Source organism: Diabrotica undecimpunctata, unplaced genomic scaffold (assembly GCF_040954645.1).
Source record: "Diabrotica undecimpunctata isolate CICGRU unplaced genomic scaffold, icDiaUnde3 ctg00002096.1, whole genome shotgun sequence".
In the NCBI taxonomy this organism is placed as follows: domain Eukaryota; kingdom Metazoa; phylum Arthropoda; class Insecta; order Coleoptera; family Chrysomelidae; genus Diabrotica; species Diabrotica undecimpunctata.
The window spans coordinates 9,525-23,335 of NW_027313159.1; the positions used below are offsets into that span (position 1 = coordinate 9,525).

Below are 13,811 nucleotides of genomic sequence, written 5' to 3' on the forward strand. Positions count from 1 at the left end.
CTTTCACTTGGAATACTTAATTTACAATATTTTTTTAAAAAAGAAGTTGTTTTCATTGGATAATTTTAAAAGCAGTATATTTGAAGAGATTAATGCACCGCATAAGTTTTCATTATAAGTATCTTGTTTATGGTGTTCTTTCGAACTTGACCGAAAAGACTTAGAAACCGAAGTTTGATATTTTTCTCCTCTCTAGCCGTTTTTGACTAAATGTGATGCAGTTCTGACATTTGATCTATCTGAAATTTTTTTTAATATAGATTTTTTAATATAAATAACTACAGTATGAACCGATTTCCTTATAATCTTAAACTAAAGGTATTATTAGAAGAAATTACATTTAAGTAACTGCACGATTACTGCATGGCAGTCACTGATATTTCAGCAATAGTTAAAATATTTATTTTATAATAAAATATACATAAATAGGTATTTTTATTATGCAATTAGTTTATGCAATTAATAAAATAATTTAAATAACATATCAAATATAGAACAGTATTATAAATATTTAGTACTTACAATTTTGCCACAAACTGAACAATAAACTTTGTCCATATACGTATCTTTGTAAGATTTAATCTAAGTCGCGACACTGGTTATTTTCGACATATTTAAAATCAAAATAGCTAACAAAGTAAACAAGCTCCACTGACGATGCTTAAGTTTTCACTTTCACTTTTAAGTAAAAAATGATTTGCAAAAGGACAATTCGATTCTAATACCAAGAATATTAGTAGTATCTATCGGTAATATTGAAGACTAAAATATTGAAATAAAATAAACATTAGAATTTCCAGTTACTTAGTCATACCATTATTTACGGTTAGATGAATATTATATAAAATTCACAATTCGAAATAGATTTATGCATTTTATGCATTTTTTTGTATAAATATGCAAAATCTCCAGATATTTGCATAAAATATGCAAAATATGCGTTTTGAGTATTTGCTAAAGTCTAGTAATAAAATATTGAAAGCAATATAAAACTTGCAATTGGTTAAAACGTAATATAATCTAATAGAAAATGCCATGCAAAATGCATGCAAGTTTATGTTTGCCATCATCACCAATAATAATATAGTAGAATTAGTAGTAGTAATACAATAGGATGGAAAATAGACACAATACAATATTTTTTATTAAATTATTGCAGTAGAGGAAGGTATTAGATAGCGAAACATTTCAAAAACAAATAGAATAACAGGTGCCATCTATTTACGCAAGGCTAGATTATAATAATTTAAAACTTAATCTAGAAGTCGTTGTAGAATCTATAGATCAACCATTTCAGCATACTTGCAAACTTTATTGAATCACAGATCCCTAAATTTTTTGTGCTTACCTATTTTTAGTGCTGAAAATATTTCAAATAAGGTATTATAAGAACTTTAAATATTTTTAATCGGTACTGTAATACATGTTAAAGTTGACATATTTATGTAGTTTTAGTAATGAAACCTTTTTTTTTATTTTAGAAAAATTCTAATCTGCAATTTAGAAATGTGCCTAATATTATACATAGAAGGATTCTCAATATTGGATATGCAATATAAGGAACGTTTTTATATATTATATACACTACTTCAAGAAATTAACGCACCATTTACAAATACAAAAAAAGCGATTCATTGGTGTTTTAAATTTAATTGTATTCATTTTTGTATGGAATATACCATGTATTTGGAATGTTTTTATCAGGTTACTTGTATTGTTTTTTTGTTTCAAACCGGTTTCTAAGGAACACAAAACAAAGGTGCTCTAAATTTGTTAATGTCGATAAGAGGTTAGTGTCATTTTTCAGTCGTTGTGTGAACTATTGCTGTTTGGTGGTAACATTTTGCTATTGTTTTAATCAAAATGGAACGCGAATCAAGAAATTTGACTAATGAAGAGTGTGCTCAAATAGTGGTTTTTCCCGAAGAAGGTTGGAGTTACAGACATTTAGGGGAACGGTTCGGCGTACCCCATACATCGGTCTCACGAATGATGGAACGGTACAGAGAGACCGGTAGTCACTCTAGGCGTCCAGAACAAGATCGACATCGTGTAACAACGTCCGTTCAAGACCGTTTTTTACGACTTAGCACCCTAAGACAACGATTTGTAATTACCAGAAGCTTACAATCTCAACTTGTAGATGTTCATAATGTTCGAATCAGCTATGAAACTGTTCGCCAACGTCTCAAGAAAGGTAATTTGGTAAATCGTATACCTGTCAGAGGGCCAGCCTTGACCGTAGCTCATCGCAGAGAGCGTTTAGAATTTGCACGAAATCATATCCATTGGTTGGAGGCTGATTGAAATAGAGATCTGTTTACAGATGAGAGCAGATTCTGTCTTTACAATTGTGATAGGCTTATTCGGATGTACCGATGTCAGAACGAACGGTATGCACAGTGTAACATGCGAGGAACGACGTTATTCGGTGGAGGGTCGGTTATGGTCTGGGGTGGCGTTTCTTTAACGGGTCGTACAGACTTGGTGGTGTTGAATAACGGTACCATCAACGCTCACCGATATATTGTTGACGTTCTTTAAGACCACGTTGTGCCATTTGCTCCTTATATTGGCGAAAATTTTGTTCTAATGCACGATGATGCACGTTGCAAATATAGTGCAAAATTATCTAGATGAAGTTGGAATCGACGTTATGGAATGGCCAGCGAATAGTGCCGATCTAAATTCTATAGAAAATGTTTGGGACTTGCTTGGTAGATGTCTATGGAATTTTCCTTATCAACCAAACACTCTGCAGGAACTGGAACAACGTCTTGTCCAAATGTGGAATGAATTGAATCAGAATATTTTAAGACCGTTTATTTTAAGTATGAATCGTCGATGCCAAGCTGTTATTCGTAGCAGGAGTGGAAATACGTCTTATTAAGTAAAAAAAAACTGAACAATTTCTATTTTTGGAATTAGAGATTTTGTTGTTAATTGTTTTAAGATTGTGTAAGTTTATGAATATTGAAGATGGTTAGCCACAACATCACTAAATATGTTTGTTTTACAAAGTAAAGTGATATGAAATAAAATGCTTTTCATTTTAGTTAATATTTTCCTGTTATATGGTAAGTTTTAAAGTGGTGCGTTAATTTCTTGGAGCAGTGTATACTGAAGAACGTTTTTTTTACAGAATGTCCCGTAAAAAAGAAAGCAATAGAATAAAGCAAACATGACTTCTCCAATTTCGGCTATACTGAATAAGATGGGATATTTGAAAGCGGCGAAAGCATACGATGTCCCGAAATATAAATATATTAGAATATTATTGTAAAAAAGAAAATCCACTGCGATACCTCGAAAAATCAACTCAAGAATCATTCTCTCTCGAAAGGAGGTTTTATGGTTTAACGTCAACAGATATTCGCCGTTTAGCCTTTCAGTTGGCTTTGGCCTAGCTAACAATTTGCCCCATAGCAACAAAACAAATTATCATTTTACAAAACGTTCCTGTAGAACATGGTGTACTAACTACAAAGGTTGGTAAAATAAGCAACTTTGTAAAACCAACTGACCTATAGTCTTTGCGCCTGTTTTGCCTGGTCCCTCAGGAATTAAACAAAAGAGCTCTAGTGCAGCTGTTTTAATTATAGGATTGCCTTATAAAAAAACTCTTGAAGAAGAATCGCCTTAAACTGCAAGTGGTGTTAAGAAAGTGGTAACCTTTGACTATAAACACCACCAAAACGAAGTATATGAAAATAGGCACGCAACCACAAATCCTACGACCACTTGTTATCGAAAACTACGTCATTGAAGCAGTGAACGAGTATGTATACCTGGGAGCACTTAACACTGAAAATGATACTACCGCAGAGATAAATCGCAGAATTTGCACGGCCAACAGATAATATTTTAGACTTAATCTCCTCCTTACATCCACAATTATATCGAGGAATACAAAAATAAAACTCTACAAAACAATAATAAGCCCAGTCCTAATATATCGTTCAGAGACCTGTACTCTAACAAAAAATAATAAAAACATGTTAAGATGTTTCAAAAAAAAAGTACTAAGGCGAATCTATGGAGCAGTGAATGACAATGGAGTATGGAGAAGACGGTATAACTTCGAACTCTATAGAATATACCAGGAACTTGATATCGTAAAACATATTAAGAAAGGACGTCTGAGGTGGAAAGGACATGTAATGCGGATGGAACAAAATGACCCATCGAGAAAAAAGCTCTTTGATAGACCCATTTGCCAGAGAAAAAGAGAAAGACCCAGAACAAGGTTCCTTGATAACATCGCTGAAGACATGAGAAATATACGTGCTTGGCGGAGAAAGGCGATGCACAGGGACGACTGGAGAGAAATTCTTGGGGAGAGTAGGACCCACGCAGGGTTAAAAAGCCAGAATGATGATAAAACTTTGACTTTAATATATGCAGAGAATTAATGAAAACGAAAGAAAACATAAACGCTGGCATTATTTACGCAAAGAACTCAAGCAAATAATTATATACAAAAATAAAAGGAAAACGGAAGTCGTTTGTTTGGATTTAGCTTATATTAATTATTTTTGTACCTTTTAGGATAATAAATAACATTTACTGAAATAAAAGTTATATTTTGTAATCACCCAAATAACAAGTAAATTGTTTACATTGAACATGTACATAAAATAATCGTTTCCCTAATATCGGATACCCTATCCAATATTAGCGAATATGTTGTAAACTGTCTAATTTGGTTTCTTTTTATTAACTTTTCATTATCGCTTCAAGGTATCTTTTAGAATTATTTCATTCATACCAGAACATAATAAATAGTTATACCAACAAACTACTCAAAACAAAACAAAATTGGAATTATTTTTTTGTAAAAAGTATGGTTTAAAAAAGTGTATTCAATATTAGGCGATTCTCCTCTAAAGAATTTGTTTTTTTCACTAATTACAGTTGAATAAAACTTTGAACTAAATTTAGAATATAGAAAAAAGCTTTTTTTTTCACTTGATAGAGCTATAAAGATAAAAAATATCTTACATAACCTAATGTTAACGCGACACGTTTAGCTAAATCTGGTTAATTCAACCTGCGTGAGAATTTCTTTCTGCTTTAGATTTCGCTACTGATTATTTTTAAAGTATATCGTATAATATGAACTTTTTGTATAAGATTATATAGTATAAATAATAAAAAAACACATAAGTTAACATATTAACCTTATTTTCTGTACGTTTTATAATATCATAGCTCATTTTTATCTACTTACTATTTAACCTTTATATGTACATGCAAATCTACCAACGAACGACATTATATGATGCTTTCCTATTTAGAAAACTACAAAATTCCTAAAAACATGACATTTCATCGTAACTCGTGGTTTTATTCTATAGTTTCAACGATCCAGCAGCATGCGACTAACAAATAAACAGTAGGTTTATTTTCCTGCTATGCATAATCCTCCTCGATACGTATAATCGTGTGTTTTCACTTTTATCTACCTCTGAAGTTGCGGAAATCTTTAGCAATATTCATAACCGTCATTTCCCTTTTATTTTTTTGCCTTATCGTCTTTTCGTGACAGCTCAAAAGAGTGTGTATCTCTCTACATTCGAGCATTAACGTGTGCATGGGTGGAGAACAATGGAGGAACAGGGGGTTACACTGAAATAATATATTTTATCTATTAATCTGATGCTTTATTAAAAAGAATTTACAGTTTAAAATTATACAATTAATATTTCTTTCCAATTTTTAAAGTTTCATCCTATTGTCCTTTACGTTATTATTGGTGCCTACTTCTAAAGTTAATACGTAACTTGTGGTTTTAAAGATAGTTGTTTTAAAATGATTCTTAATAGTCTTATGCCAAATTTATGCTTTTTTACAATCATAATCTGTATTATTCTCTTTTTATTTATCCATTTATTTAAATTCTTTATTTTCGCGTCTTCTTTCTGACTGTGTATTGTTTCGTTTAAGGTATTTTGAACTTCCTAAAGCACTTCCTAAATACTAATTACTTTAGAATGGAGAATTCCTGATTTGCCATTGTTGTTTTTAGTGAAGCAGTGACTTTGGATCTATAATCTGATAATGTATGTATAGGAGCATTTATAAGAACACTGAACAAATTTATTACAAAATTAATAAAATAGCTGATGAAATTAGTTTAGAAATGGTACTCAAAATTTGTCAAAATTTTATTTTTCTTGCGTCAATGCTCTATTTGTATTAATAGTATGAATACCAATATATGAATAGTAGCAATTAATTCATAAATAAGGAGGAAATAACAACAATTTTTTTATATATACTTAATAGATATATAGGCCTGTCTTAACCATAAGTTGCGAATCGTATTTTCTGTTAATATAAGCTCCCGCACTAATGTAATATTCAAGATTTAAGAAAAAGAAGAAGTAAAGTTTTAGGTTATGTCTATGTTCTCTAATTACCGTTACACATGTGTTCAATTAATATTCTCAAGCTAATAATTATTATTTAATAAACTTTTTATTATATGGACAGTTTAGTTATTTTATTTATCAAGTTATGGTTGCCCAGACACGGTATTACGAAATTTGAAAACTAGTAACTAGTCTGTTGTTCGCACCGGTGTGGTAAAAAGTTTAAGTACTTGTTTCACGTTCAAGTCGTGAGTGGTCCCGTGTTAAGTTTTCGTTACGTTCGAGTCGTACAACAATTATAAAATAAACATTTAGTGAAGTGCAAAAATGGCTTCAGCTATGAAAATTGATTCTGGGAATATTATTAAGTTTGATGGGACAAATTTTCAACTATGGAAATTTAGTGTGACCATTTTGTTTAAAGCAGAGAAGCTGCTTTCAATTGTGAATGGGACAGTTAGAAAACCAGAAGACCACACTAGCAGTGACTGGAAAGAATGGGATGACAAGAATTCAAAAGCACAGGTAATTTTGTTATCCACTATATGTCAAGATCAAATACAACATTTGATAAATTGCAAAAATGCTTTAGAAATGTGGTCAAGACTGATCACAATACACGAACAAAAAACAGAAATATCTAGAGAGTTGCTATGGCAAAAATTTTATGAATATAAAATGCATGAGAATGCAAAAGTTGCAGAGCATATATCAACAATAGAACTATTAGTTAGACAGTTAAAATATGTTAAAGAAACTATTAGTAATAGTGCTGTTTGTTCCAAAGTAATTAATAGTTTACCTCCTAGATTTAATGCCTTTCGTACAGCCTGAGACTCTGTAACAAGTGATCAGCAAACTTTCGAAAATTTAGCAGCAAGATTGCTTAAAGAAGAAACTAGAATAAATAATGATGACTCTGAAATATCCCGTCTTGCTTTACAAGTAGAGGCTTTACAAAGTAAACTGGAAGCCACCAGTAAAAAGAAAACAAATATACAGGACTTAAAGAAGAATTCCACCTGTAATTATTGTAAACGCAAGGGACATTGGGTTAGAGAGTGTAGAAAGAGAATACATGATTCCAAAAATGAAGATAAAAAACAAGTCATCAGGAAGTAATTTAGCATCAAGTTCAGCTTATATATGAGCAGGAGCAAGCCTACACATGACTGGTGAAAAATTGTTGTTTTCAAAATTAGAATCTCTATCTGAACCTATGTTTGTTAGAATAGCAAACGACAAGCTGATTCCTGCAGAAGGTAAAGGTGTTATTAAAATACAGGCATTTGTCCAAGGTGAGTGGTATGATCGTACTATAAATAATGTCCTATACATTCCTGAACTTAGTCACAGCTTATTTTCAGTGGGAGCTATGACAGATAAAAACTTTACCTATCATTCTCATAAAAACAGGTGTCAATTTCTAGAGCCAAATGGAAACATTTCATGTGTTGGAGTACGTAGAGATAATCTGTGGGTCATGCAATTTAGAGTTAAGCCTATTGTAGAATGTAATTTAGCTTGCAAATCATCAATAAAGTTATGGCATGATCGCCTAGGGCATATCAACTTCACTACAATTAAGAAAACAGTTAATTTGGTAGACAATATGAGAGTTGATGACAAAGAAGAATTTTTCTGTGAGACATGCCAGTATGGGAAGCAGTCAAGAAAGTCCCATAAAAGTCTTCAGCAGATCAGACAAACCAGGTGAAATGATTCACACAGATGTATGTGGACCAGTAAACATTTCTTCTCCAAGTGGATCAAAATATTTTGTTTTATTTAAAGATGATTGTAGCGGTTACTGCAGTGTTTATTTTCTAAAGCACAAGTCAGATGTTCTCAACAAGTTTAAAGATTTTAAAATACTGATTGAAAATCAAACTGGCAATAAGATTAAGATTTTAAGAAGTGACCAAGGTAAAGGAGAATATATCAATAGTGACTTTCAGGACTTTATCAGGAAGAATGGTATATTACATGAATGTTCAGCTCCTTATACACCTCAACAAAATGGCCGCAGTGAGAGACAGTTACGGACAATTGTTGAAAGTGCAAGAACTATGCTTATCAACAAAAATGTGTCACAAGAATTGTGGACTGAAGCTGTAAATACTGCTGTATATGATCTTAATCGAACAGCTTCAAGTCAAGTACAAAACATGACTCCATATGAAAAGTGGTTTGGGAGAAAACCAGATCTAAAGCACATCAGAGTTTTTGGCAGTACAGCTTACATGTTGATACCATCACAGTTTCGTAAGAAGTTTGATTCAAAATCAAGAAAATTATTGTTCGTTGGATATGATGGATATTCATCAAATTATAGACTTTGGGATTGTGATAAGAGAAGAATTGAAGTGAGCTGCAATGAAAATTTTAATGAAGATGAAACAATTAAAAATAAGAAGGAAATCTTTAGATTAAAATTTGAACTCTTAGATAATAATGAAGAAAGAGACAATGATGATATGTACGATATTCAAGAAAGTGACAATAAAGAGAGTTTAGACATGTCACAAGGTAGTAGGTCTCAAGCAACAGATCATGATGATGAGGATTTTGATTGTAATCTGTTCTATGATGCCAATGATGATGATGTTAGTGATAGACAGCTACGCAACAGAAATACACTGTCTAAGCCTGACTATTATGGTGTAGCAAACTACTGTGACATAGTTGAACCCTTAAGTTATGACAGTGCAATAAAGTGTGAGGACTCTAGCAAGTGGCAACAAGCAATGCAGGAGGAAATATATGCCCTCAACTTTAATAAGACATGGAACTTGGTGAAATTGTCCAATAGTGCAAAAGTGATAGACAATAAGTGGGTTTATCGTGTTAAGACTGACTCAGATGGTAATCCTGTTTGTTATAAAGCACGTCTGGTTGCACGCGGTTTTATGCAAGAACGTGGAATAGACTATGAAGACACTTTCGCGCCGGTTGTGCGGTATGACTCAGTGCGGATTTTGCTATCGTTAGCAGTGGAAAAGGACCTTAGACTTGCTAATTTTGATGTACAGACTGCGTTCCTATATGGTGACCTACCAGAGTGTGTGTATATGTAGCAGCCAACTGGTTTTGAAAGTAAGAAGTCACACAACTTAGTGTGTAAATTGAATAAAAGCTTATATGGACTTAAGCAATCACCACGATGCTGGAACCAGGAGTTTGTATCCTTTCTTAATAAATTTAACTTTAGACAATTAAAAAGTGATCAATGTGTTTTTGTCGGAAATTTTGCAAATTCTGAAACTTATTTAGCTATTTATGTTGATGATGGACTTGTCATGTCAAAATCAGAAACAGGTATTAATGAACTTTTAGAAACTTTAAAGCAAATATTCAAAATAACTGTAAATTTAAATGGTAAATTACATTTTGTTGGACTTGAGATTGAACAAGATCTTAGTGCAGATACAATTGCTATACCATATAACATAATTATATAGAAAAACTTCTTGTTAAATTTAATATGACTAATGTTAACCCATTAAAGATTCCTGCAGAGCCTAGTGTACCTCTGTCTAAAGGAAATATTTTAAATTGTAATAAATCTTTGCCATATCGTGAGGCTGTTGGTTCACTAATTTTTTCTGGCAACCACCAGTCGCCCAGATATTACATTTGCAGTTAATCAGGTGAGCAGATTCTTTAATGCTTGGAGTGATGAACATTGGAAAGCAGTAAAACGAATTTTTAGATATCTAAAATATACTGCTCATTATAAAATTGTGTACAGAAAAACTACACAAATCAAGGTAATAAGCTACACTGATGCAGACTATGCTGGCTGCCTGGATACAAGAAAATCTACTAGTGGATATGTATTTATACTAGGCAATGGTCCTATTACCTGGAAGAGCCAAAAACAAAACATAGTGGCACAGTCAACGACAGAGGCCTAATATATGTCCTTGGCTTTTGGCGTTAGAGAAGCTTTATGGCTTAGAAATTTTTTAAAAGAGATTGGAATTGATGTCTCACCTGTCAACATCTTTGTTGATAAATCAATCTGCCATTAAGCTAACACAGGCACAACAATTTCATAGCAGAACAAAGCATATTGATATTAAGGTTCACTTTGTTCAAGATATGTCAATACAAGTAATCAGTTAGCGGACTTGTTCACAAAAGCATTGTCAAAGACAGTTTTTAACAATTTATTGAATAAGTTAAATTTGTCAAATTAAACTATGTATTTGTTAATTTGTATTAGGTCTGTGCTTTCAGGACTTTTGTATTAGGTCTTTGCTTTCAGGTCTTTTGTATTAGATCTTTGTATTCAAATCTTGAATAAGTGGGAGTGTTAATATAAGCTCCCGCACTAATGTAATATTCAAGATTTAAGAAAAAGAAGAAGTAAAGTTTTAGGTTATGTCTATGTTCTCTAATAACCGTTACACATGTGTTCAAATAATATTCTCAAGCTAATAATTATTATTTAATAAACTTTTTATTACATGGACAGTTTAGTTATTTTATTTATCATTTTCTAACAGAACAACAAAACAGTAAATACAGGCAGTAGAAATGAAATATCTGAGATGAGTTTGAGGAGTGAGCAAAGAAAATAGACTACGGAACACTTAAATGAGATACGATGTGCAAATAGAGTCAACATCAGAATATATTGAAAGAAGGCAACTAAGTTGGTGAGTTCATCTTCACAGTAGGCAACCATCAACACTCTATAAATTAAATCAGAACCTTCAGTTTGTCGGTCATTTTTACAAAACCCTTACATTATTAATAGTATATTCTCCAAATTCAACTTATAAGAGGTCAGTTTATTGAATAACGTCATCACTTGAAGGCAAATATTTATCTAATCATTTAATTATTTATTATACAATTACTCTTTTTTCTTCAAGAACAAATAAAAATTTTTATTATATACAGTCCATCTAATTTACTTACCGTTGCACGTCACTTTAACAACGTCAAACAAATTTCCACTTTAACACCCTCTATCTTGCTTAATATCAACATTTGATTAAAGCAAGTTGGCAAAATAGTATTATTTAAAAGTGCAGAATCTACGGTTTCCGTTTGTACAATTACTTAAGGACCACCTTGTATATACATTTATACACAGCTTTGGACATCGTGTGTTAAGACTACCGCCATGTCAAAATATAGTACGATAACCATATTGGATACAAAGGTTACAGTGACGAGGCAGTCTCGGAAACATGGCAACAAGCATTGGATACTACCACTCCTGAAGTTTGGGAAAAAGTGTAAAAAAAATTTAAGTCAACTTCTATCTTTACTTTTTTTGTATAATGTACAAGCATTAAATGATATTTTATTATTTTATTTATTACTAATTATTACTAATTTAAAATATTTCAATTGTAATATATTTAATATTATTAGCTATATATCTCTAAAGTATACTAAAAGTTCTTTTTTGTGTTCCTATTATTTTTCTGTTTTATATGTTACCTAAGATTACTTTCCTTCTTACCTTGCAAGATCCACATTTAATATTTTGTTTTGCACACCTCCGATATTGTGGTTAGTTGCTTGGTATATAATACTCACAAATAATTTACAACAAAAGGAGCCGTTTTAAAATATAATGGTTCTCCGGAAGAGAAACAGTCCTCCCTGCCACTGAAAGTTACAACTCCCCTAAGCAACTTTCATCCCATTATTGTAGTTTCGTGAGGGAAATTTGAAAGAAAACTCTATTTGAAATACTCGAAGAGGTTTACAACGCTGTCACATAAACAACTGTTTCGTGGCTTTTGCAAATAATTCATTTCGAATTCAGTTCCCTACATAACTTTCATCCATTTCTGTGCTGTCAGAATTTTATGTTGCTACAAAACGCTGAGAATACCAGGTTTCGCTTTTTCGCAAAAGAAAGAAATGCTTTATAGGTTACCGCAGTACAATACGTCTATAATGTCAGTGCATGTTGTTTGAGATAGTTCTTACAAGAAATAAACAAGAGACTATGGAAACATTTTTCATATACTGATTGTACCTATAAGAAACAGACTAATGTCAAAAATGATCGTATCAATTAAATTTTAGATTTCGCTTTGGGCGGTTAGTATTATACAAGAAAAAATAAATTTCTATACAAATAAAAATGCAATGGAATTCTTATCTCGACAAGCAATTTCCTTGTAATGTTACTTCTTCTTCTAAATGTGCCTATTTTCTAAAGATGTTGGCGACCACATTGACCCATCTTATTCTATTCGCAGTAGCTCGAAATAGATCAGTTGACGTTAGACCAGTCCAATTCCTAAGATTGGCCAGCCAGGATATACGTCTATGTCCAGGGCCTCTCTTACCCTCAATCTTGCCTTGTATGATGCCTCAATGATCATTATTTTTGTCTTCTTGCAATTTGGTTTTAAGCCGTATTTGTTACATGCTTCTACAACGTTATCAATCATCCTTTGGAGCCCCTGCGCACTATCTGCCAGCAACACTGTATCGTCTGCATATCTAATATTGTTTATAAGTTGGCCATTTACAGCAATCCCATCTTTTGATATATCCAAGGCCTCTCTAAAGATGTTTTCAGAGTATGTGTTAAATAATCTCGGTAATAATAATGCAACCCTGTCTAACTCCCTTCTCGACTGTGAAGATCTCGGATAGTTTATTTTCTAATCGTACTGTTGCTTTTTGTTGGAGGTATAAGTTTGAGATCAGTCTTATATCCTTACCATCGGGTCCTGATGTTTTAAGGATATCAATTAGTTTCCCATGTGGGACTTTATCAAATGCCTTCTAAAAATCAATGAAACATGCATGCACATCGCAGTTGATATTACTGGCTCTCTGTATTGGAACTTGTAAACTAAAAAGTGCTTCCCTCGTTCCGAGTCCTGCTCTGAATCCATATTGAACTTCTCTCAGGTGTTCTTCTAGTTTATTAGTTCTTCTAATTTATTGAAGCGATGTAATGTTACATACATACATTACAATGAAAGGTCTATTAATTCACTGATGATCCGACAACTAGCTTACTCTCCTAATGGATAGAATCGTTTCCTACATAGAAAAGGTGGTAGAATGGAAACAAGTTTGTAGAAATGCTACAACATGTATGGTTGGATGATTCTCTTAGCAAATCTCGAAAATGTTGGCAAACTATATCATTAATGTTGGACATAAATAATAATTGAAAACAACTGGAAAATATTTTTCAAAATTTAAACTCAAAGATCATCAGTTGGATGTTCTTAGAAAGTAAATTATTAAGACTGCAATTCAACATATATCAAACAAACACACCAATATGTACACAAAAGAGTTGTTGCACACACACATAGTTTATAAACCAACAAATCAATCACTACAACCTTAGCTAAGCATTCTCTGAAGAATTACAGATTTTGGAAAAAGAAAAGAACTTCAACAAAAGATGTATATTAGAAATACTCTGAGATAGCGCGT

At 32.2% G+C, this 13,811-nt stretch overlaps 1 protein-coding gene across 1 annotated transcript; it reads left to right on the plus strand.

The window, feature by feature from the left end:
• Positions 1-1,863: 1,863 nt before the first annotated feature.
• Positions 1,864-2,307, plus strand: LOC140431834 (uncharacterized). Its single transcript, XM_072519713.1, has one exon. It carries the CDS (start codon positions 1,864-1,866, stop codon positions 2,305-2,307), a length of 444 nt encoding a protein of 147 aa, XP_072375814.1.
• The last annotated feature ends 11,504 nt before the right edge of the window (positions 2,308-13,811 follow it).

What these genes read in the sequence shown, in the direction of transcription:
- LOC140431834 (XM_072519713.1), top strand. Translation starts at nt 1,864, where the DNA reads ATGGAACGCGAATCAAGAAATTTGACTAATGAAGAGTGTGCTCAAATA.